Source organism: Myotis yumanensis, unplaced genomic scaffold (genome assembly GCF_028538775.1).
Source record: "Myotis yumanensis isolate MYYU_CA2020_CCGP unplaced genomic scaffold, mMyoYum1.0.hap1 SCAF_1, whole genome shotgun sequence".
In the NCBI taxonomy this organism is placed as follows: Eukaryota; Metazoa; Chordata; class Mammalia; order Chiroptera; family Vespertilionidae; genus Myotis; species Myotis yumanensis.
This window is the reverse complement of record NW_027223752.1, coordinates 232,027,598-232,053,444: the sequence shown is the minus strand read 5'-3', so window position 1 is coordinate 232,053,444 and position 25,847 is coordinate 232,027,598. Positions and strand designations below refer to the sequence as shown.

Sequence of the window (25,847 nt, the reverse complement as noted above, 5' to 3'; positions counted from 1 at the left end):
TTGATTTCAAAGAGGACAGGACAGGGAGAGAGAGAGAGACAGAAACATCAATGATGAGAGAGAATCATTGATTGGCTGCCTCCTGCACACCCCATGCTGGGGATTGAGCCTACAACCCAGGTATGTACCCTGACTGGGAATCAAATAGTGACCTCCTGGTTCATAGGTCAATGCTCAACCACTGAGCTACACCAGCTGGGCCAAGGTTTGCTTTTAATGGATTATCTAATTTAATTTTTACCACAAGCCAGTGATGATAGTATTGTGCCCATTTTATAGATGAGAAAATGGAGACTCTGTTTACCAAACCTAGCACAGATTAAAACCCAAGACATGTTTAACCCTGGTGCCCTTTTGACTATGTCGTGTGGCCTCTCCAAGGCCAAGGGACTGAGGAGAACTTTCTCCATGCAGCTCTCCCAGCAAAGAACTATTCCCTGATGAAGAACATGGCCAACGTGAACCTGGACACAACCTCAGTGTCCTGAGGGGTTACCAGCACCTTTATCTGAAGGGATTTGTGATGGTCATGAGGACAGAGAAGGGTGAGGGGCACAATTCTTCCATATGCCTGAAAAGGGAGTAGGGGAGCATCAGTACTTGCTTGAAGTTAACAGTGAGCAATCAAGCTAAGAATGGCTGTTCCTGTACAAGACGGGGAAGGAAAATCACACAGGATGCTGGAGAGTAAGTGCGCCAAGTCTGCATGCAGAGGGCTCAGGAACCCACTCCTCTGTTCGCCTTGCCTTCTGTCATATCAGACACGGTCATTATTTGCAACTGATGTTCCTGGAAATGTGTGAATTGATGAATCCATTTCTTTCCCATTAGCTATGGGAGGATGTAGGGGGAGGATGGGGACAGGAGAGGGAAGATGCTCTGACTTTGACTTTGAAGTCAGTGGACCGGAGGCCCAATGACTCACCAGCTGGGACCCTCTGGACCAACTTTCCATTTTCAGAAAAGATGCTTTTCAGCTCTAATAGTCTTTAATCACTAATCTGTTGACAAAGAGGAAGTCACTTACCTCTCCTACCCCCAGGAGAAACCTACCTCCTGGAACTGCTAGAGAACAACTTCCCGATGTGCCGCAAGGCAGGGACTGGCACGTTGCTTTAGGGACACACAGCCCGATATTGGACGGGTCCAATAACCCTGTCTATCAGGCGCTCTCCACACCAGCCACTCCCAGCAGTTTCTATTTCTCCCAATCATGTCCCACCTGGGGACATGAGGACAGTGGGAACCCGGGTTGGGGGTGCAACACAACCAATACAGAGACACAATGCACCTCCCGAAGCATACTTATTTCCTGAATTTTTTCACTGCTTCCCTGCCCCACTTAAAGTAGATCAGACCATATCTTAGAGCTTATTTGAAAATGCCAGCACATCATTCAATTCAATTGTTGATTCAATTCTTCCAGTTAAATAAGTCCAGAGATCTAGGTAAAGGGATTGTTTTGTCAACGTTCTGTTTGTTGATATAAACTTTCCCCCAAATGTCAATTCATTCATTCAATTATTCACTCAGCAAATATTTATTGAGCACCTATTATGTGTGAGTTCGTGTATTCATCTGAGAATTCAGCAATAAATAACATAAAAGTCCTGCCCAGGTGGAGATAACATTCTAATAGAGGGTGACAGGGAACAAATATATAAGCAAACACATATTATGGGATTCACCTAGCTTAGAGATAAGATATCTTAGAGCCAGAGGGACCCTCTAAACAGAGAGATGGGGAGGGAGAAGAAGCAGTTGTTCCTAGTAAGGGGTAAAGAAATCTCATTTGGAATATTTCTTGGTACCTAGAATGAAAGTAATTGGGAGATTTTTTTTACATGTACAAGTGAAGACTGTGTATGTAAATGTAACAGGGAAGACTTATATTCTCCCTCAGAAATGCAAAGCTCGTGGCTCCCCGGAAGGACTCATGGAAGAGCTACAGCCTGCAGCCCAGGCCAACAGGTGCCTTCCCAGCCTGGCAAAGGGTGCCTGAACCACGAATGGGTTAAGGTGGCAGCGCCTGTGCTGGGAGCGCTGCATAAGCAGCCTGTGTGCTGGGCGTTCTAAGCCTGCTTCATCTTCCCGTCTCCCAGTCCCGGCTGTCAATCAGTTGTCACTCGCCCGCACATCAGCAGCGTGTGCACATCACCAGGCTGTCAGCAAAGCAGCTGATGAGACTTGGCTCCAAGCTGTCAATCATCTTTGTTTCTCTTCTCTGCTTGGGAAATATTTTGGCTCAGAGAAACAAAGAAACCTGGGCAACAATGGCTCAGAGTCAGGCATTCTTCCTGTCCATGGATGTGAGCTCTTAAAGAGGCACTGATCATGCCTCACCCCCAAATGATGTCGTGGTGAGGGGTGAACAGAGGGAAGATGGGGGACCTGTTTTATTAGTACGGGCTTTAAAACTATAATTCTAATTCCTGGAGCAGACCCTGATGAATTCCAAACAAACAAACCAAAAAAGCATAGGAATAAGGAACATGAAACAATGATAACTTGAAAGTATCTGAGCTTATGCCTAAAAAAAAAAAAAGAGAGAGAGAGAGAGAGAGAAAAGAAGAAGCTCACAAGATGGATGACTGCTCGGTTGGAAATTATTCACCATTGATCAGGCAGGCTTTGGGCGAGAGAGTAATTGTTGGATTGCCGAGTTCATTTATCTCCTAGGGACTTTGGAAACCGTGGCTTCTAAACCCGACTCTCTTACTGTCTCGGGCATGTCTTGGGGGCACCCACACCCAGGAAGGCAAATTAACTCATCAGGACCCCATCAAGTGGCTTACCTGTGCCTGCAACAGGGTCATTATGCTGAATAAAGACACTGAAACAGCCCATTGTCTGACATACTAGCTGCCGCCCTCACCCAAAATATTTATTAGAAATGCCCCCACGCCTTTAAAAGCCCAAAGTACACAGATCCAAAGACATGCTCCTGGCACTGAGTTTCCATAGGGCAGCAAGTCCAAGTTGCTGAGTCGCCCCAGTCTGCCACTATTGTAAATCACCACGCATATATTAACATAATTAATGAACTCAGCATGCAAAGATCCAAACACTACTGAGTTGCCTAAAGTCACAAAAATTAAAACACCACCACCAATAACTTGTTCCCAATGGCTTTGAAATACAGTTAGCAGCCATAAGATCTTTCAATCGTTTTTAGCAAGAGCCTGATTACCTATAAATTGCCCAATACTCTGGGTTGCCTCCTTCAAACATCCTGCGGCTGGTTCCAGCATCATCTCCTCTCCATGTTTGTGACACGTGGGGTGTTTTACCCTCTGACAGATCCTTTCATGTGTGCAGCCCTGGTTTCTGGAAACACATCTCCCCCTGATGTAACCGGACATTAATTGCCTGGGAGCTGACGTATCTGTGCCTCCCAGTCTTACAGCAGAACTAGCACATCTGATCTCTGACAAGGTGGCTGAACCTAATCAGGACAGATCAGCTGCTGCCCAAGGTGCCATGGGCTGTAATTGGAGGATCCTTACAGAGTTATCACTCGCAGGAAAGTCAGGGGACTATAATTCTGTCAACACCAATCCCAAACTGTATGTTCAAAGCAGCTGGGGTCTCCCCCACTGCCCCCCACCCCCAGAAAAGATAGCACTTGGCCAACAAACACCTGAGATAATTGGTAAGAGGAAATTAGAAGGATGTTGCTGATACAGTAACTAGGAGCAATTTTTTAAAGGAACCTTCAGAAGCAGAACACTGGAGTGAGGTGTGAGCTGTCAAGGATAAAGGGGGGTCCCGGGGAGGAGACCAGTAGGAAATCTCTGCAATTCACCTCCCACTTTTCATTGAGTGACTTGGTTGCTATTCGTCTCGCTTGCTAAACAACCACGTGTCCAAACACTCTAAGCCTTGACGGAGACCCGGCTACCACCTATGACAAGGCCTTGATCGGAAGCAAGAACGTCAGGAGTGGAGGTATCACTGTCAGGCTGTCGGCACTGTGCTAGTCTCTGAAGACTCCTGGGGTTTTCTTAGAGGCGCAAAAAGAGGAAATATCAGAAAAACAAACTTCGCTCTTACTGTATCGCTTCGGTCCATCTTCCAGACAAAAGGAAAGGGTCAGCGTGGCATCGTCTTCAAAAAACTCTGTGGCAAACGCGTCCCACCAGAGGTTGTCACTATCCTGCAAAGAGACGGATCATTTACTTAGCAGGCAAGTGCGGGAAATATCTCAGAGGGGGAAGAAATAGAAAACCCAGTCGCTGCTAGCATATGTGTGTGGGTGTTCTAGAAAGAGGGTGGGCGGGTGTAGGTCGCTCTTCAAATGAATTGCCTCCAATGGGGACCAAATTCCAATTCAATAAACGAGCTTCATGCAAACCTGATGAAAATTAATTTTGGAGGACATATTTGGGAAGATTCAATAAATGTACTCTAGAGCACAATGATATTTTCTTTAACAAAAAGGTTAGTATTTCATGTAAAATACATTCAACTTTTTCTTTCTCGTTGCTCTTGTAAGAGTCCAATTTCATAAACAGAAACCACATTATTACAACTAAGTTAAGGAGTGTACATTTTTAAAGACAAATTTATTCCAAAAGGGGTACAGCCCTACTCTGTGCGAATATTCCTGTAAGGAATCCAGGTGTGGCTGCTACATGGATATATGTAGATAGATGTGTTTCTATCTAGATGGTCAAAGCAATCATCGCGTGCATATGGATTGTTTTTGAGGATTGTTTTATAGACAACTCCCAGCTCGTTATTTAAGCAGCTATTAAAAGTGAAGCAGTTCAGCAGAATGCAAACCATCCTCAGGAATCCCGTTTGTTTGTCTTGGGATGAGTGCTTCCCTTGCTCATCCAGAAAACACTCTGAACTTGGCCCAGTTTAAGATAGTGAAAATCATTGCTACTCTCCAAGGGCAGAGGGGGCCTCCTATCACAGGAATTAGGAAGGTTATGCAGAGCGTCATGTTTAAAAGGGGGCCTCATGTTCTGGACCGTGGCCCATTTACCCCTAAATTCTTAAGCACATTCTTTTTCCAGAAGATTGTTGGTGGGTGCCAGACCTCAGGCCCAAGATGGTTCGCAGCTGCCTGTCAGAGCGGGGAGGGGAGGTGAGGGGGGCTGCTGCTCCCCACTCGATAGCCCCCCTGCTGCGGCCCTGGTGGAGACATCCAAGGCCTGGAGTCTTCCCGTTAAGTTGTTCCGCTTATGACAACATTAGGTTGTTGTCACTGGCAGGCTTCGGGAACAAGCCTGCAGTCCTGGCAAGAATAATTAAGGGGCCACTGAAGATGGATGCCATCCTCTTTCCAGAAAAAGAAAAACAAAAGCAGACAAATGAATTTATTTTCAGTCACTTTTTTTCTGTCCTCCTCCCAATCACCACACCAAAAGCCAGCACTCTTCTTAGTAAAAACACAGTAAATATAAAACCACCCAAGGGCAAATCATGGAGCCACATACAAGCTACCCCTTTTTCTCATTTTGAAAACAAATATTAATTGAGCACTTATTATGTGCAGGCCCTCAGGGTACGCAGCTGGATGAGAGACTGGTCCCTATCCCCAAGGGCTCAAAACCCACTAGTAGGAGACCTCCAAGTGAGCAGCTAACAGGTAGCCTCACTCCATACCTGAGACCACGGCACAAAGCCGGGGAGCCCTGGAGACTGGCAGAGCTTCTAGAAAAGGCAGTGGGCTTAGAAGGGGAAGAGGCAGCTGCAGAAAGAAACACTATTTGGGAACCTGGATGCACTGGCACATTTTATTTCACGTGGCTACACAGATGGATAAAGAATAAGTTAACATGTATTGAGTGCTTACCCCATGCCAACACCACTGTAAGTATTTTATGTGCATTTTCCCACTTGTTCTTCACTACCTCCCTGCTTTTTTGTTTGTTTGTTTCTCACTTTCCAGTATAACAATAACATCATTTTCTTGTGAGCAGGGCTTCTGTTTTGCTCACTGCTCTACCTCCCAGGCACCCAAATGGTGTGGAGCCCACGGTATCACTCAATAACAGTTGTTTACTGTGTGAATAAAGCTGCCCACCTTATTAGTCCTACTTTACAGCTGCAGAAGCTGAAGCTCAGGTGGCCAATGTAAGCTGCCAAGAGCTGGTGGCACTGAGATTTAAACTCGGACCCTCGGACATGCGAGACCTGCCCCGGCTCCTCTGCCTGACATTTCCCAGCAGCCTTTGGGAAGGCAGGAGTCAGGGCTCAGCAGAAGGGAGGGAGAGCTAAAAGGGACTATTTTGTCTCAGGTTGGTTTTTCTTCCCAGTTCCTTGCTTGTCTGCGCTGTCCTGTGGCCAGCACTCACACCCAGGAAGCCTGGCACCGCCCAGTATATCAGGTGGCCCGACATCCTTGGTGGAATTCACTCCTGTGGGCAGACCTCAGGCCTCGGCATCATCCCAGCTACAGGAACTTGGGCGACTTATTTCACTCCCTGAGCCTGTTTCCTTCCTGGGAGGTGAGGATAATATTCAGAGGGACAACAGTCATAATTGTCTTGCAGAGTAGATGTGACAACAACAACAGTAATACTAACAATAATACCTCAGGGTAAATGTGAGCATTCACTACCTTAGTGGGTGTAAAGTGCCCGGCAGGGAGCCAGCACTCACTGATGATCAGTAACATGCCCATCCCCAGCACTATCTCACTGTCATTGCCAAGGGGTGAGGCATTCCATGAACAGCATCAAAATGGACCTGATAAAACCATCTGTTCACCACCAAGCACGTTTCCCTATCAAGTCCACTGGGTGAAACCCATTTGCCTGGCAACAATGCCTGTCTGCCCCACAATTAAAGCTCTGAGCAGAAATTCAGAAATTTATCAGTGCTCTCCTGCCCTGCTGATGGTTCAAAGGCCCAATGATGAAATCAGACACTCCACCATTTTCCTTAATCAAACTCTGCTTTCCAGCATTTCTGCCAAAAAAGAAATAAAAATGGGGCCCTAAAGGTAGAAAACCAGGGAGGACCCAGGCTGACCTCAAGTTGCTGGGATGGAGCAAGTATGGGAGGCAACGGATCAATGTTTCTCATTCACATTGATGTCTCTCTCACCCTCTCATTAAAAAACAAACATGTCCTCAAGTGAGGATTGAAGAAAAAAAATATTAAATGTCAAGTACAGGCCAGTCTTTCATTTTAAAAAAAGATATATTTTTATTGATTTCAGAGAGGAAGGGAGAGGGAGAGGGGAAGGAAGAGGGAGGGAGAAAGAGAGAGAGAGAGAAAAAGAGAGAGAAACATCAATGATGAGAGAATCATTGATATGCTACCTCCTGCACACCCCCTACTGGGGATCAAGTCCGCAACCTGGGCATATGCCCTTGACCAGAATCAAACCCAATGCTCTACCCACTGAGCAAAACTGGGTAGGGCAAGGCTAGTCTTATATCAGCCTCACGTGAGGGAAGAAAATTATGGGAAGAACACACATGTGAGGGTCCCCGGGTTAATACTAGTACCTATCACCTGATATTTTCTAAGAGCTTCACATGAATTTAACATCTTACATTCACAACTACACTAATTGCTACCCTGGGGTAAAGCAGGTGGCCTTAGAGAGAATGTATATCCTTAACCTCTGTGTTACACTGACTTCAACATGGGAACTCTGCCTCTTACTGGCTAGATGACCTTAGTCAAGTCCTCTAACTTCTTTGCATCTACTTGCTCATTTGTAACATGGGGATAATATTTTATTAGTGGAGCATGAAGATGAAGGAGTGACTGCCCAGCACATAGCAGCTGCTCAATAAATGGCAGCTATAATTACTCATTATTGTCTTATTTGACCCTTAAATATTTATAGAGAAATCCTTTGAATCCCAACCTTTGAACCCCCTTTTTCACTGTCTCCTATATTAGGAGAGCATGAACCACTACCCCCACTATAATTAGAGTGTGGATCAAATTATCTGAATTTCAAAAAGTTACACTATCAGTAAAAAAAACCAAATAACTAGCTAGAAAGTGGTAAAGCTACTTGCAAGTCCGCTTAACTCCAGTTCATTTTTAAATTGATTTTATTTTCCTTAAAGCAGTTTTAGGTTCACACAAAACTGAAAGGAAGGTACAGAGATTTCCCATATGCCCAACCCCCACACCTGGGTAGCCTCCCCATTATCAATATCCCCCAACCAAGTAGTACATTTGTTACAATTAATAAACCTACCAGACCATGTTTTGTTTGTGTGTGTTTTTCAAATAATTCTTAAAATGTGATTTTCCACTTTAAATTGAAGACAAAAATGGTTCCACAGAATAGAAGGCATGACATTCGCTAGAGAGCATAACTCCAGCAGAGCTCTGGCTCTCCCAGATTTTGCACATGTTCCCCCACTTTCATGTGTTTTTCCTAATAATAAACCTCCTCCTCAAACACCTCTTGCTTCCCGTTAGCTGCCTGGTATAGTTGCTGGGATCATATAGGCAACTTGGTGAAAGAAATCTGTGTAGTAACAGGGCTTGGGTTCCAGGCAGTGGCTGCTATGCAGCTACAAGGCCTCTGCTGAACCAAATAAAAAATTTCTGGCAGAAGACCAAGCAGTTCTGATAGGTAGAAGTTCAATTCTTAGCGACCTCAGGAGCTATAGACAACAATGAAAAAATATCAGGCCTGGCCATCATGCCTTAGTGGTTGAGCATCTATCGATGAACCAGGTTATAGGCTCAATCCCCAGTGTGGGGCATGCAAGAGGTAGCTAATCAATGATTCTCTCTCATTGATGTTCTCTCTCTCTCTCCCTCTCCCTTCCTCTCTGAAATAAAAATATATTTTTTAAAAGTTAAAAAAAATCAGGATCTCCATTATTCAACTCCTACTTTTCAGTCATCTAGAATGGTCTGAGCCTTGCAGACAAAGGCTATGAGTGCTGTGCTGGGCCACATGCGAGGAAGATAAAGGGGGTAAGGAAATATAAAGGAAAATGGACTGTTAGAAATTCTGCCGGGCTAACTACAGGCTAGCACTGCCCCCTCCACCTCTTGATTGTAAACAGTACCTCCAACACGGGAAATGAAAGACCCATGAAATGCCCTATTCTCTCCTTTGAGCAGGCCATGGCCAAGTGCAGGAAGTGGGTCAGTAGGAGACTGCAAGAGTCAAGGTTCCAAGGCCGTTTTGAAGCATGAATTCCAAAGAGAAGCTCATTATGTTGGTTCTCCTTAAAGTTCAAAGGGAAGGTGCACCTGACCCCGCTCACTCATGCAGGCTATCACCTCATGTCAAACGAACTTGGGGATTAACCAGGAGGTGCCTTGAGACTGCCCAGCAGGTGAAGATCAACCTTTTGGGTCTCCCAAATGAAGGTTATGGTAAAAGCTCTTAAAAAATAAACCAAGGGCCTGAGATCTTGTTCCCAGGTGTGTGGATGGAGTGGGCATGAACATCAGATACTGGTAGACATTAGAGATACAACATTTGGTGTGTGTATCACAGAAGACATTCTATCCAGGGAAAAGCCATTCTTACCACACCAAAGGCCAACACACTCAGGAGTTTGCCTATGTGCAGCCAAAGGGCCTTCTGCAGCTTATGTGTCTGAACCAAGTGGTCCCAGTTAACCACCTCCTCCCTCCCGTCTTTTGTATATGTGGTCCTTTTGGCCTGGAAAGTCCAGCAAATGCCAAGTCCCAACCTTTGAACCCCCTTTTTCACTGTCTCCTATATTAGGAGAGCATGAAAAACTGCCCCCACTATAATTAGAGTGTGGATCAAATTATAATGGAATCACCAAGTTGTAATACACATGTATATAAATGTCTGACTGCTGTGCTGACTGCGAGATGCTCAAAGACAGGGGCTGGGCATTAGGCATCTCTCCATTCTCGACAGAGCTCCCACCTCTGGGTGACCCAGTGAAGGAGCAGGAAAACAGAATGAACAGGTGGAGAGGCCGCACCCACACTGTAGGATTCTTAAGTGTCTAAACTCAGTGGCTGGGAGCCAGGACAGTGTGCAGACTAAGCCTTCCCTCTGTCACATTCATCAGCACAAGCCATGTATGTGAAAAGTCTTTATTGAGGCAGAAACTTTAAAAATGAATTCATACCTACATAGCCATTCTACTGAGCCGCCTTCTGGGTATTTTTCTTGTTCTTTTTCTGTGAAACATTGGTTAAGTAAATAAATGAGGTTTTACTTTATTAATTTTTAAAAGTAAAGAACAGAGGTTAATATGATGAAGACCCATGGACCCATTACACAGAATTAACTATTATTAAAATATCTTATTTTCCTTTTTAAAAAAAGTAAATTTTTAAATAAAAATAAATGTCTTGGATTCCACCCAATATCCTGCTCTATTTTTCTCCCCGCCCTTAGAACCCCATAAACAGCTGTCTCATGAAAATCATATGGCCCTTCCTAGCACATGTCTAGTACTTATGTACATGACCCCATTCATACACAGGCTTATTTTATGTTCTTGACATTTTATTTAAATGGTATCATGTATTGTGTTCCCTTCTTTAAACTTTTTTTTTAAATTCCACACTGTGTTTTAGAGACCTATGCATTTTATAAATCGGGACCTCTTCTTTTTTTAAATAAGCTACATGGCAGTGCAGGAAATGAATGGAATAGAGTTTCTTTCAGCATTTTGCTACTAATGATCTCTAGACAGTTTTGAATTCTTTGTCATTAGAAGAAATGCTGCGACAAGTGCTTTCGTAGGGTCCCCGTGTGCATACATGTGTGTAAGGATTTCCGCCAGGGCAGTGCCTGAGCCTGGGGTGTGTACCTGTCTATATCCAGCTTTTCTAAGATGAGGTCCCTGTGCTTCCAGATTGGAAATTTACAGTCTGACCAGTGCATGGATAGAGATGAAACAAAGCCTAATTTTAAATGACATATTTCTCAGTGGGATCTACAGAGTCCAGCTCTGCCAGGAGAGAGGTGAGCATTGAGAATTTCAAAGAGGTGCAAAAGAAATCATCAATAAAACAACAAGAAAGCCCACTGCATGGGAGAACATATTTGCCAATGTTATCTCTAATAAGGGTTTAATCTCCAAACAGGGAACTCATGCAACTTAACAAAAGGAAGGTAAGCAATCCAATCAAAAAATGGGCAAAGGACCTAAATAGATATTTTTCGAAAGAGAATATACAGAAGGTCAAGACACATAAGAAAACATGCTCAAAGTCACTAATCATCCAAGAGATGCAAATCAAAATGACAATGAGGTACCATCTCACACCTGTCAGAATGGCTATCAGCAACAAATCAACAAATGACAAGTGCTGGCGAGGGAGCAGAGGAAAAGAAACCTTCGTGCACTGCTGGTGGGAATGCAGACTGGTGCAGCCACTGTGGAGAACAGTATGGAGTTTCCTAAAAAAAACTAAAAATGGAACTCACATCTGACCCAGTGACCCCACTTCTCGGAATATATCCCAAGAAACTAGAAACACCAATCAGAAAGGATATATGCACCCCTATGTTCATAGCAGCACAATTTACCATAGCTAAGATCTGGAAACAGCCTAAGTGCCCATCAGCAGATGAGTGGATTAAAGAACTGTGGTACATCTACACAATGGAATACTATGCTGCTGTACAAAGGAAGGAACTCCTACCATTTGCAGCAGCATGGATGGAACTGGAGAGCATTATGCTAAGCGAAATAAGCCAGTCAGAGAAAGATAAATACCACATGATCTCACTCATTTATGGAAAATAGTGAACAACATAAACTGATGAATAAAACAGATCCAGAGACAGAGAAGGATCAATCAGACCGTCAACCTCAAGGGAAGGCAGGGGAGGGTGGGAGTAAAGGGGAGAGATCAACCAAAGGACTTATACGCATGCATATAAGCATAACCAATGGACACAGACACTAGGGGGGGTTAGGGCATGAGTGGGGGAATAATGGGGGGATAAGGACACATATGTAATACCTTAATCAATAAAGAAAAAATATGAAAAAAAGAAAAGAAAAAAAGAAGGTATATAGGCTGATATATAATGATAAGCAAAGTAAGTCAGACATTAAAAGTTAAGAACCATATGATTTCACTGATATGTGGACTATAAAAATGAAAGCAACAAATGAACAAACAAGAAAAACAAAAACTCATAGACAAAGACAACAGTATGGTGGTTACCAGTGGAAAGGGGAATTAGGGTGTAGTTAAAGGTAAAGGGCATCAAATATATGGTGACTGAAGAAAATTTGACTTTGAGTGGTGGCCACACAATCAATATACAGATGTTGTGTCATAGAACTGTACACATGAAACCTATGTAATCTTATTAACCAATGTCACCAAAACATTTTAATTAAAAAAATATAAACTATATAGGCTGATAAACCTTAAAAAAAGATACAATAAGGAAATAATAATAGAAATAATAAAAGCTTGCCTAGCCTTCTCTTAAAGGCAGAGTATATTTCAGCGGCTTCATTAAGCACAGGAGGAATATTTCCTGACACTGATACCAGAAAGAAAACGTAGGTGCTTCGCGGTCTTCTCCAGTGACTTATGGGGCAGAATGACTGAGCTCCAAATGCCCCACCCGTGGCAGGAGGTGGGGAGGAATCCAGCTCTCTGCACCCACAAGGCTTCCGACCGGGTCCTGCCTTTCCGGTCCTGCCTTTCCGGGACACACAGGTCCTTCCCGGCCTCGCTGCTGTTTATTATCTGAACGGAGCATGATTAATGTTTAGTGAATATTAATAGGTAAAAAGTGCATTCTTTTCCCAACGCTGGGAAGTAACAACAGCACAGAGCAGCCTCCAGGTAAATAAAGATGAAATTAACTCAGCCCGCACACAGGCAGGAGGAGCGGGGCCGACGAGTCTCGTATATATTAATTAGGTAGAAATACCACGGAAGCTTCTCCAGTCTAAATAACCCCCCATATTCATTTCTGCGATTGAAATCCCTGGTCCCTTTGTCCCGTCTCGCAGGTGAGCCCCAGTAACACTGGCAGCCAAATCATCTATCAGACTGAGAGACGCACTCAGGTCAAATAGCAGAAGAGAGTCTTAATTATATTTAAAAATCCACCAAAGCATTTTGCGCCCGCCCCGGATTCTCTCCTGTCCCCATCTTGAGGTCTCTCCCCACCAAAAACAGGATCCTGCTGCCAGGGCTGCCCCCTGGCATCTTTAACTTAAGTGCTGACAGGTTATATGGGATTTTTGCCAGAGTAATTATTTTTCAATTCAACAATAATGAGAAATTACCATGGCAACCACTTGTCACGTGGCACACATATACCCCCTCCAAAGAATGAACCATACATAAAGCATCTATTCCTTGGGAAATGTGGGTGTATATATATTTTTTTAATAAACTTAAACAGGTCAAAGTGGAGAGAGTATGTGAAGAGGTCGCAAAACAGGGAGATGAGAAGGGCACAGGCTTTCTTCAGTTTCTGGGGTTCTAGAAAATAACGGTACCTCATCTCATAACCCTTCTTGCACTTGCACACATACACACACACTTCTAGATAGCACTCTATGAATTTGTAGCTGACCATTTAGGCCACACCCCTTCCACACATGTCAGCGCACCTCTCTCAGAATGAGGGCACCAGCCCATTTGGCCATGTTTTCTCTCCTTACATTTCTTGGCCTGTTACACTCGTATTATGAGACAGGAGACAATAAAAGGCCTCAGTCGCATGCCTTTTCTTTTCATAGAAGTCCCCTCCACCAAAGGGAGTGCAGGTCATTGATTTTCCCTAACTTCCAAAGTCTTCTTGCTTCTCTCTTTCCTAGCTATCCCTTCTCCAACATGGGAGTCTTTTATCAAACCATGTCTATTCCAAATTAGCTACATTTAATAATCAACAGTAACATAGCACTTGCTATGTGCCAGACACCAATCTGAACTTACTGAATAATATAAACCCCTTGAAACCACACAACAACCCTCTGAGATAAGTTCTATTATTAACCCTATTTTATAGATGAGAAAACCGAGGCACAAATAAGGTAAATATTTAAGATTATGTAACTATCAAGTTGCAGAGAATTCAAACACGGGGACTCTTATCTCTTGAGTTTGGGCTCTTATAGCCATGCTACACGGATGTATCTTCATCTAGAGCAACGTTCCCCAGATAGTATTTACTGTCTTCTTGACTGTTTTAACATCCAATGAATGCTGAGTGCACTGAATGTTTGGGGTAACCCCTCCTGAGCAAGGCTTCCCTCCACATCTGTGGAGTTTTACATCCAGACAGAAATAAAAGGAATCAGGTAGGATCACTTGGTCTCACTAGCTGGTAAGTGCTCGAGCATATAATGAAGGACACAGGGAGAGAATTTTAAATCCCACCTTTGTAGTTACTGTCATGGGTGTGTTTTTTAAATCTCTTTTCTCAGGGATTATAATTTTCTTTTCTCATTCTCAACTATGATTTTGTTTATTCTTGGCTAAGTTGCATTTTACTTAACAGGAAACGTTAGCTATCATTTTAACAGAGAAATTCTAAAACAGTGTATAACCCTGACAGTAAATTATGTGTCTTGATAGGACATCTCAGAGCTTCACTCCCAATCCATGGCTTCCCTTTCAGAAGGTGCTACTCCAGTTCACCCCCCAGCACAGGCGGAGGCACAGGCAGAGAGACAAGACTTAACATCCGGCAGACACGCCTCCTCAGCTACAGGTACATCAGTGCATTTCCCCCAAACACCTGGGAAATTTGTGTATTTCAATCTGCAGCTTTGACCTAATAAATCATTAATTATTGTGAACATTCCAAAGAGAAATATTATTGACAATAATATTAATGTTAATTAATCTAAAAATAATGACTAAACTGTATACACTCTTATGTGTCAAAATTTGATTTATTCGCCACTGGACTTATCACAACTCTACTAAAAGAATAATTTTTTTCAAAGGTCAGACTCCTCTACGCTTTATGAGGGCAGGATCTACACCTATGTGCTGTGCATTTTACACGCACGGCAACTAACACTTGGCAGGCATGCAACAAATAAGTAATTTCTGATTATTTACATAATTTAATTTCACAAATAAGCATTTATTGCATTAAAACTGGAATACTCTCAAAACCCTGAAGAAAAACAATGATTTTGTTTTCATAATGGTTGATCACTTCCACTCCCTTCTCTGTTCACTCAGGAATGCTGAATATTTAATAAGTGAATCAACGAACGTGCTGGGTGCTTCACAGTGAATTATTTCCCAGGCCTCACAGTATCCTTATAGGTCAGTATTTTGATTGTTCCAAATCAAATGGGGAAACTGAGGCCCCCAAAGGCCAAGAAATGTACCCAAGGTCACAGACCGGAGGAAGAGACATTGGGATTTGATTGTGGAATATTTTGATTCCCGAATATTTGTTTCTATCCCAAAGCTACACTGCCTTTTCTAACCTACATTATTCTGGTATGAGTGAGAAATAGTGTTTTTCTTCATAATTGAATTCCATGTTTGATACTCCAACACGGAGACATGCATCCTCACATATGAAAAATAATGTACTGGGGACACCCAGCACTCCCACATTGAAGGTGACAGAGCAAGGCATTACTCTAGAAGCATGGGGCTCGTGGGTGGCAGTGCCGGGGTGGTGGGTACCATACTGCAGAGGACACCGCACCATCGAGGTGAGAGAGGTCCTGAGACACAGGGTAATAGGATGAGGCAGCACCTTGTGTATCTTGAGAAAAGCTCACCGAAAGGCAGGCACAAATTTTCCGTTCCAACATAAACACAGCAGACGGAGGAACATTTCTGGAAAAGCTTGCAAGAGGCAAAAGCTTGTTTTTGTGATCTGCCCAATTGCCTCTGAATCAAACGGCAGTAATAATTCTTAGAGTCTCCACTAAAAATCAGGGACTGTGCCAGGGCCCAGAGAGGCATCGGGAAGCCACTAAGAAAGAAAACTCACGTTTTTCCCTCTTCCTACTTGGAAAAACGATTTTTATTCACAAGGATAAATATAAGAAACCCAGTGTATTTTCAAAATTCAGAAGGAAAATAATAGGGTTAACTAGACACTGGTCGAAGGCTTCCATTCTCTTTGCTGATTATACACCTGTTTACAATCCAGGAGACTTAGATTCTCTCTGATTGGCCAATGACTCCAAGTCTCCATGATGAGGCCCACCTTCTCCCTGGGATCCCAGCACTGTGGCTCCAGTGGCCTCACCGACTTCCCCACTTGTTAACCAAAAAGGCATCTCAGGCTAAACATGGTCAAAGCCAAACCCAACCCCATTTCCACCTCTCCCCCCAAGCCTATTCTCCCTACTCTTCCATCTCAACAATGTAATTCCACTTTCCCAGTCACTTAAGCCAGCCTTTTAGGACGCATTCTTGGTTCTTCTCTTTTTTCTAACTCCACACCTCCAAGCCACCAGCAATTCTCAAGAATCTACTTCTAGTACATAATGGCACCCATACTCTTTCTTTCCCTTCACCACCACCCTTTGTCTGGGCCTCCAATGACTCTAGCCTGGACAAGCATGATTGCTTCCTCAGCCTTTTTCCTACAAGCACCCTGGTTTCCTATAACTTGTGCTCTACAGAGAAGCCTGCATGATCTTTTAACAGTACCCACTAGATCGCAACCCTCTCTATGAGCCCCTGCACCATGACTCCCCATTGCTGCTTATCACCCATGGAATGCACTGTCCTATGCGGTTGGGACTTGGTTTTGCTCTTTGGCCTCAGTTCACCTCACTTTCAGCACAGGGACCCTCCTTCTGCCCCAAGGCCACACTCTGCTCCACCATAGGCCCTTTGCACTAGCTGGCACCAGCAAAAGGATGTCTTTCTTCTACTTGGCATGACTTTCTCTTCCTTATCATGCAAATCTCAGCTTTCATGTCACCTCTGACCATCAATCGATAGGAGCCAACGTGCTTTCATGTCAGTCTGTGTCTTTCCTCTGGGAAGCACTTAACACTGGGCTGTGTTTATTTGCTGCCGTCCCACCTAGAAAACACAACTTCACTGAGCGCATGGGATCCTGCTGCCTGCTTTCCTGGGCAAACTGGCACACAAGAGGTGCTTAACTGATGACTGCCGAGTAAATGAGTATCCAAAATTTGTGTTAAACAGGAAAAAATAAAAGATAAATCCAGCAAGGAGACCACATCAAATTCTCTCTTGAACGTCCCCAGGGCAGCCAGCTCCAGATCCAGACTGGTCTCAGCCCAGTAGGGTCCCAGGAACTTACCAGAATCTTCATTCACTTTAATTTTTTTTAAATAAACATATGCTATGAGTTAAAAACATTAAAAATATTTATGCCCTTTGACTCAGTAATTCTATTTCTGGGAATCCATCCAAAGGACATAATGCAAAAACATGTAAATGCTTTATATGCAAAAATATTCACCATAGGAGCATTCATAATAGAAAACAAAACAAACAAAAAAAACTAGGAACAATGTGCTTGCTGCCCTGCAAGAGAGGAATGACTCCAGAAACCATGATATGTCCAGTAGAAAGAAAATAGGAATCTTTAAAAAATAATGTGTAGCTATGATTTACAAAGCCATTCTTCTAATGTAAAATGAAGAAAACACGATGGAGCAACAGAGCAGTGGGGCAGATGGAGGGCTGAGATATGGATAGAAACATGTGTGGGGGTCAAGTATATGATAGAGATGGCCTTGTTAGGGAGTAGAGAAAGGGACTATTTGGTAAGAAGTATTAGGACAACTGGATTTTCAACATGGAAAAATAAATTTGATTCTACCTCACATAACCAAACATACATTCCAGATGGATTAAACTTTTAAATGAAGAAAAACAACATTTTCAAACTATTAGAAGAAAAGGTAGGAGAATATTTTGTATAACCTCAGACCAGGAAAAAAAACTTTATAAACAACCCATTAAAAGGACAAATCACATGAAAAACAGTGAATCATTTGAATACATGAAAATAGAAATAATTCATATGACAAAAAAAAAAACATGGTAAACAATGCTGCAATATAAGTGACAACTGGAGGAGGATTAGTAACTGGAATATAGCACCAACTTATACAAATCAAAAATCAGTCAAATATAAAAGAACAAAGGATGTTTATGTACTGTTTCCAGAAAATGGACAATAAAGTTATAAAAAGATGTTCTATTTCACTTGTAATAAAGAACAGGTAAATTCAAACTAAGTCACTGCACAGCCATGATATTGTCAGGAAATAAAAAGATTGAACACTGCCACATATGCTTCCGGAAAGCTGGGGAAACTGAAGTCTCCCACACTGTGGTTCCTGCTCATCATGGTCTGACAGTCCAGAGCACACGTGGGCAGATGCCAACACACTTACCCACTCATGGCCTCCCATTCTCCCAGACTATCTCAATGCCTGACAAACTTGTCCCTTTAGCACCTCCATCCCTGCCCCTGAGATAGTCTTCTCACCCCACACTCTCCCACTCTTCCCGAACCATCCTTCGCTCATTCTTTAAGACCTCCACCCACACCTTGCCTCCATCCTGAAGTCTCCCAGTCCTCTCACCTACAGAAAAAGTCTCATTTTATAGTCTGAGATACATTATTATTATTTTTAAATTTTGGTAACTACTTCTAGTACATTATTTTTTATTTTATTTTATTTTATTTTATTTTATTTTATATCTCGTTGTTATGTTTTCATGTCTCAGCCACTAGATCCTAAGTCCATGGCAGAGATGGAGTTGTGTTTGGGTTGTGTTTTGCATTTCCATTGCTTACCTGGCAGACATTTCTTGGGTGTTTAATTATGAACTGAATACGATGCATTATCTATTTCAAGCTTTTGAACATGATCAGTTAGCAACTATTATTATCTTCATTTTAAAGGTGAAAAAACAAACAAACAAAGCTCAGAAAGATTATTTAATTTCCCCAGTCACACAGCTGGTACATATTGGAGTCAGTGTTAAAACTCATGCTAATCTGGCTCCAAAACATACTTATTTTAACTGATATGAGAGAGAGAGAGAATTGTGGGCAAATATTAGTAATAAAATGTCATATATAAAACTTTGGCATGAATGTTCATAGCTTCATTTTTCATGAGAGGCTAGAAATCGAAATATCCAAGTGTCCATCAACTGATGAATGGGAAACCAAAATGTAGTGGAACACTATTGGCAGTGAAAGGAACAAGACAGAGATAAATGCTATAATGTATACCTCACAAACTTTATGCTAAGTGAAAGAAGCTAGACACAAAGTGCCATATTTTGTGTGATTCTATACAATATATGAGTTATCCAGATTCCTGGCTCTACCACTTACTAGCCGTGTGATCTCAGGCAAATTTCTTAAACTCTGTGCCTGTTTCATCATGTGTAAAATGGATATAATATCTCACCTTTCATGCGAGGGTTAAACTAGATAATACATGGATCAGTGATTGGAACAGAGTAAATATTAAGTAAAGGGCCCTTTGGTGAAAGTGTCAAGGCCAGCATTGCTGTGGACATGAAGTAACATCTACCAGTCACGCATCTTACAGTTACAGCCAACACACCAGACAACCAGCTGGCCTGGGTCCAGGTGCCAGCACTTCTTTGTTCTGTAACTGGGCAAGGTCCTTGGCCTCAGTTGCTTTCATTGTGAAATGGGAACAATAATAGGAGCTACCTTGTAGTGCTGTTGTGAGAATTAAATGAACTGATATGCTAAAGTGCTTAGCACAGGGCCTGTGACAAATGAACACTGGTTAATCTTTATCCATCATTATTGTTCTGGCCATCAGTTTTAGAGGGCACAAAAGACACCCATGATAGAGTTCCCTGTTCTCAAAAAACATACAATCCAATTAGCTGGTTGTCACAACATTCCACTGTCTCCCTCAGAAGCTTGCAAAAGCCTCGAGGGCCGGATCGGTGTTTTCTGTTTCACGGTATCCCTGTGCCCTGCGCAGTGTCGGCCTGGGGAAGAGCGGAGGTGCACTACCTAGCAAAGTGAGTTTTCAAGGCAGCTCCATGGAAGCAAAGCCTCTACATTGCACACCACCCTCAAATCCACAGTTGCATGTGGTTTGGGCTAATTTGCATCTCAGCAACTCAGAAAGCTCTGCATTTAGCTATTCACTTTGCTTCCCAGTCAACCAGAGATCACAACTTGCAAGACAAAACAGAGCCCTAGGAAAGTGTGGCTTGCCTGCCAGCTCCCACATTTGGTCCTTTGGGGTATTTCATTTTCCACCTTCATGGGAGGCAGGAAACTGGGTTCTAATTCTGACCCTGCTACTTAAGCATTGAAAATGTCCTTAGAGGATGCTTGGGCCTTCGTTTCTCCATTTGTCAAATATAAGGATGATTCTAAGGGTACTTCCAAAAGCACCCTTGCAGAATACTCACTTTTTCAGGAATTTATTGTTCACCCAAAGAACCTGCCCACCTGCCCCACTCTTGCCTTCAGAGAAAACATTTGGAGGGAACTTGGTCAGAGCTAAAGCCGAGGCAACACCACCGACAAAGAATGTAAAGGGGAAGATATCTCACGACATTACCTTCCAGGGTCCAAGAACAGTCTCCACAGGGATGGCAAATGGATTTCAACCCAAGTGGCCTCTCTAATGGATTGGTGGTGCTTACCTAGAACTCTCTATTCGTTCATACATGCAAGAAATATTTATTGGGCATGTACTACATTCTAGAACTGTTCTAGGTACTATTAACAAAGCAGTGAACAGAAAGAATACAAATCCCTGTCTTCAGATAGCATATATACATGTGGATGGCAAACAATAAGCAAGATAAGTGCAATGCATCCCTTATAGAGAGTGACAGGTGCACAGGAGAACAACACTAAAGCAGGAAATGGAGACATAAAATATAGGGAGTAGGGAAGGGACAGTGACATTTTAGACTACAGATGGCCTTGCTGGGCATGTCTTTATAGAGCAGGTTTCTCAGCCTCAGCACTACCAGCACGTAGGGCTGGATAATTCTTTAAGGTGAAGGTGGTCCTATGCATTGTAAGATGCTGGGCAGCATCCCTGGCCTCCACCCACTAGATGTCAATAGAACCAAACTTGTCTCCAGACATTGACAGATGCTCTTCAGCTTGAGCACCCCTGGTTTAGAGAAAACATCTGAAGAGTGAGAGAGGGAGCCACTAGGAGGCCTAAAAGGAGCCTGGGCAGGCGGGGGGAGGTAGAGGGGTGGACAAAGCTGGCCCAGCCCCCACCCACAGGCCACTTACATCAAACAAGTATTTTCCCAAGTTCTCAAGAGAGGACCTGGTCAGTTGAGATGAGGAAACAGCAAGTACCCCAGCCCGGAGGTCAGAAGATAGTGATGTATTTAAGGACCTAAAGGAGGCCATTTGAGCCAAGTCTTGGCAGCCAGGAGTGAGAGGCATAGCTGGGCCGGGTGGAGGCATGAGACCTCAGGGGAGGGTCTTAAGTGGGGAGGTGTCATGATCAATTTTAGTGTCCGGGGTTCCAAGGACCTTCTATGACAAAACCAAGTAACTTCCACTCCTAAGTAGCTACATGGCCTTGCGTGGATCCTTCACTGCCTGGACCTTGGTTTTCTTACCTGTAAAACTAGAGGTGGAGGCAATAGCCAAGTGCCTCATGGGTTTGTTATCAGGATCAAATGAGATAATATGTGCAAAACATGCCCAACCGGTGTGGCTCAATAGTTGAACATTGACCTATGAACCAGGAGGTTGTGGTTTGATTCCAGGTCAGGGCACGTGCCCGGATTGCAGGCTTGATCCCCAATAGGGGGCTTGAGAGCTTGCAGGAGGCAGCTGATCAATGGTTCTCTCTCATTATTTATATTTCTATCTTACTCTCTCCCTTCTTCTCTGAAATCAATAAAAAGATATTTAAAAAAATAAAAACCTAGATCTATTCTAAAAATATGTACAAAACACTTAGAACCGTGCCGGGTGCGTGGAGCAATCTTCGTAGGAGTGCGTAACCTTGACAAACAGCTCTGTTCTTAAACTATTAGCTATTCTGTTTGTTTTTTTCTTAAACTGTATATTTGACAAACAACATCATATTAGTTTCCAGTGTACAACATAGCGATTCAACATTTATATATTTTAAAATGTGATGACCACAATAAGTCTGGTAACCATGTGTCACCATTCAAAATTATTATGTTGTTGACTATTTTCCTGTACATTACATCCCTGTGTCTTATTTATTTGATAACTGAAAGTTTGTACCTCTTATTCCCCTTCAACTTTGTCATCCATCCCCCTATTCCCCTCCCCTCAGTCAGCCATCAGTTTGTCTGCTGTACCTATTCTTTTCTTCCCTATCTCTTGGAAGCTTACCAATGCTCACATGAAATTTACTGCTGGTTTGGCTTTCCTATCAGAGCTCTTTGTCCCTGCCCTGCCTCCCATCCCCATCCCTGTCCCTAGCCAGCACTGCCTCTGCTCCCAGGACCTTGCATGTCTACTTCTATTGCACTACCTCATTCCAGCTTCTCTGCCACACCTGGACTTTATATCTATCAATAGTCTTTATTATGGACAAATATTTCCACTGGAAAACCAGTGTCAAAGAGATCTCCTTGCTTAAATGCGTGAAGGTCTTATATTTGTAGATTAACTATCAGTCTTGTCTTAGGAATGTGTTCTAAAACAATCAATTGTCACCTTTGAGAGTCATCAAATCATAGCCCTACCTACCTCGTGACAACATACTACTTTCTTTTATATATATACGAGAGGCCCAGTGCACAAAATTTTTGCACTGGAGGCGGGGGGGTCTCTCAGCCCGGCCTGCACCCTCTCACAGTCTGGGAGCCTTTGGGGGATATCTCCACAGAAAGTGGGTCTAAGCCAGCAGTCGGACATCCTTAGCACTGCCGCGGAGGCAAGAGAGGCTCCTGCCACCGCAGCTGCGCTCGCCAGCCGTAAGCTGGCTTCTGGCTGAGCAGTGCTCCCCCTGTGGGAGCGCATTGACCACCAGGGGGCAGCTCCTGCATTGAGCATCTGTCCCCTGGTGGTCAGTGTGCATCATAGTGACCAGTCATTCCACCATTTGGTCGATTTGCATATTAACCTTTTATTATATAGGATATATATATATATATATATATATATATATATATATATATTGATTTCAGAGAGGAAGGAAGAGGGAGAGAGAGATAGAAACATCTATGATGAGAGAGAGTCATTGATTGCCTCCCTCCTGCACACCCCCTATTGGGGATTGAGCCCACAACCTGGGCATGTTCCCTGACCCAGAATCGAACCACGACCTCCGATGCTCAACCACTGAGCCATGCCGGTGGACCATACTACTTCTTCATACAACTATAATGCCTACACAGTTCCTCTACCTGTAAAGTCTTTCTCCCCAATTTGTGGTCCAGAGAATTTCTTCAACACCTACAGGAGCGTCCCCCTCCCCACTCCCTATCCCCCCAATCCCTTCCCTCAGCACCTTTAGGAGCAGTGATCCCCTCCTGCTTACCTAGGAACGCCTCTGCCTGAACAGGGCCTGGTTTCCAGCAGTGTCCCCTCCCCACCCAAGTCCATGTCCTTTGGAGGGGTGGGTGCATGTCCAGTAATGCCACATGCTGTTTGTTTGCATCTTATTTGATCTTTACACCAAGTCAGCGGGATGGACAGCATAGGTGTTCCCCATGTGAGAAAACCGAGGCTCAGAGAGGCTGAGCAATTTGCTGAAAGTTACCCAGGAAGCAAATACCAAAATCATACACTACATGTGACTCTTCTAACTTCCAGTGGCTGAACTTCTATTTTGAACAAAAGAACCATTTGTCAAAACTGTTTTTAAAAGTTTGAACCCAAAATATGCAACATAAATATATACACAAAAACATTGCTTATATATTCCTGACCTTATTGTACTTATCACAATAATGAGGTAGTAGTAACGGAATAAGTAACACTTACTGTACATTTTTTCCAGACCGGGTTGTGTCTATATACTATACAAAACTATCTCATCTAATTCTTGAACATTCATATGAGATGGATATTACTGTTTCCAATTTATGGATGAAGAAAGGAAGACTCGCAGAGGTTAAGTAATTTGACCAAGGCCTCTTCACTAGTAAATGAAAAAGGCAAAATCCAAATATAGGCCGTTGTGATGGCTAACTTTATGTGTCAACTTGGCTAGATATTTGGTTAAACATTATTGAGTGTTTCTGTGAGGGTGGTTTTGGATGAGTTTCATATTTAAATTGGTAGACCGAGTAAAGCAGATTGTTCTCCCTAATGAGAGTGGGCCGCATCCAATCAGTTGAAGACCTGAGTAGAACAAGAAGGCTGAGTGCGAGGGAGCTCTGCTGGTCTGAGCTGGGCCATCAGCCTTCCCCTGCCCTAGAACTGGAACATACAGCATTGGCTCTACTGGCTCTCAGGCCTTTGGACTTGGACTAGAGCTACATAACTAGTTCACTGGGGTCTCTAGTTGCCAACTCATGCTGCAGATCTTTGGACTCGTCAGCCTCTATCTGTGTGAGCCAATTCTTTGTAATAAATCTCTTTATTATAAACATATATTCTATTGGTTTTGTTTCTCTGGAGAACCCTAACTAATACAGTGGTAAACACCTAAGCCTAGGATGTTGCCATTCTCTGTATTAAGTAAAAAATAGAATTCCTTTTACTCCAGGTGGAGCAGAAGCATTAATTATCAATAGTATGTAGCAAGGGACTCACTAGAACATTGCACTAGAGATCATATGTTTTGTCCTAGTGTCTCAGAAGTAGCTTGACCCTCGCTCACTTATAGTTTAGAAGATCACACTACAGAGGGCCAGAGAGATAGCTTTGGATTCCCAGGAGCTTGGCTGGCATTGCAGCTCTGGCACACTATGTATGGGTGACCTTGGACAAGTCATATTACCTTTCTAAGGAGTTAAAATGTGGACTCCTTACACCTATATGCCCCATGGTGCCATGAGGCTTAAACAAGATCAGGTATTGATTATTTCTAATTTCATTCTTTCCCAAACCACAAGAAAGTTAGCAAGCAAGGGCAACCTCTGGCTTCGGGAGCAATGCACCATGCGAAATAGACACTAATTCTATTTAATCTGATTCTTGTCCAGTCATCTTAACTGAAGGCTAAAAATGATTCTGCAGTAATAAAGGGAATTATAATACATGATTGTAGAAGCTTAGAGAGCAATTTTAGCACAGAAGCAAGTGATTATACATTGCAACAAATTAAAAACTAAAAAAAAAAAGTGTGTGGCAGGGGCTAAGAAAACCAAAGACCACTCAAATCCCTCAAGAAATGCTATTTAATAAAGCAAACTCCATTTTCCATAGAATTCTAATCAAGGAGCATTTTGGCCACATGGAAGCAATTAGAGACATCTATGATTTAATGAAAATGCAGAAACCAAGGACAAACAACAACTGCGTAGCATGAGGCCACTTCTCATATCTCTGCCACCAAAGGGCAGCACACAGAGTGGCGGAAAGCTTGTACCAGTGTTACTCTGCTAAACCCAGCCAGACATGGTCCCCAAAAGTCAGATCTGCCTTGCCTTTTGCTAGAACACAAAGAAAACGAAGCTTTAAAGAAATCAAAGGCCAGGCATGAACTGCACCAGGGAGGGCTGCCTCCTTGCTGGCCATTCAGACCCGTGATCTCATGAGGAGAAAATGTGAGGTCTGGCTTCTCCTCTCTTTGGCTTTGGCAAAAACCTACCTCCATTCCTTAAACAGGATTTGGTCATCCTTGGGGCTCCCCCATGAAATATAATTTTTATTTTAAACAACTTTCCTCACCCTGGAAACACCTAAGTCCCTTTCCTATGAATTGGAACTCTTCCAGGTTCAGACCATGAAGAATGGGACAAATTTGTCTCCTGGCACGTCCCCTACCTCTTGGCCCCTAGGCCTTGCTCACCAGCTCCCTCTCTGTTCTCCA

At 43.2% G+C, this 25,847-nt stretch overlaps 1 protein-coding gene across 9 annotated transcripts in view; it reads right to left on the bottom strand.

Annotated features, from left to right (window-relative positions):
• The window catches only part of LDB2 (LIM domain binding 2), a 338,452-nt gene that overhangs the window by 202,226 nt on the left and 110,379 nt on the right, over window positions 1-25,847 (bottom strand). For all 9 annotated transcript variants that reach the window (XM_070398961.1, XM_070398980.1, XM_070398971.1 and 6 more), the window contains exon 2: window positions 4,054-4,156. In XM_070398961.1, coding sequence (XP_070255062.1) covers window positions 4,054-4,156 — 103 coding nt within the window. The remainder of the gene's footprint in view (window positions 1-4,053; window positions 4,157-25,847) is intronic.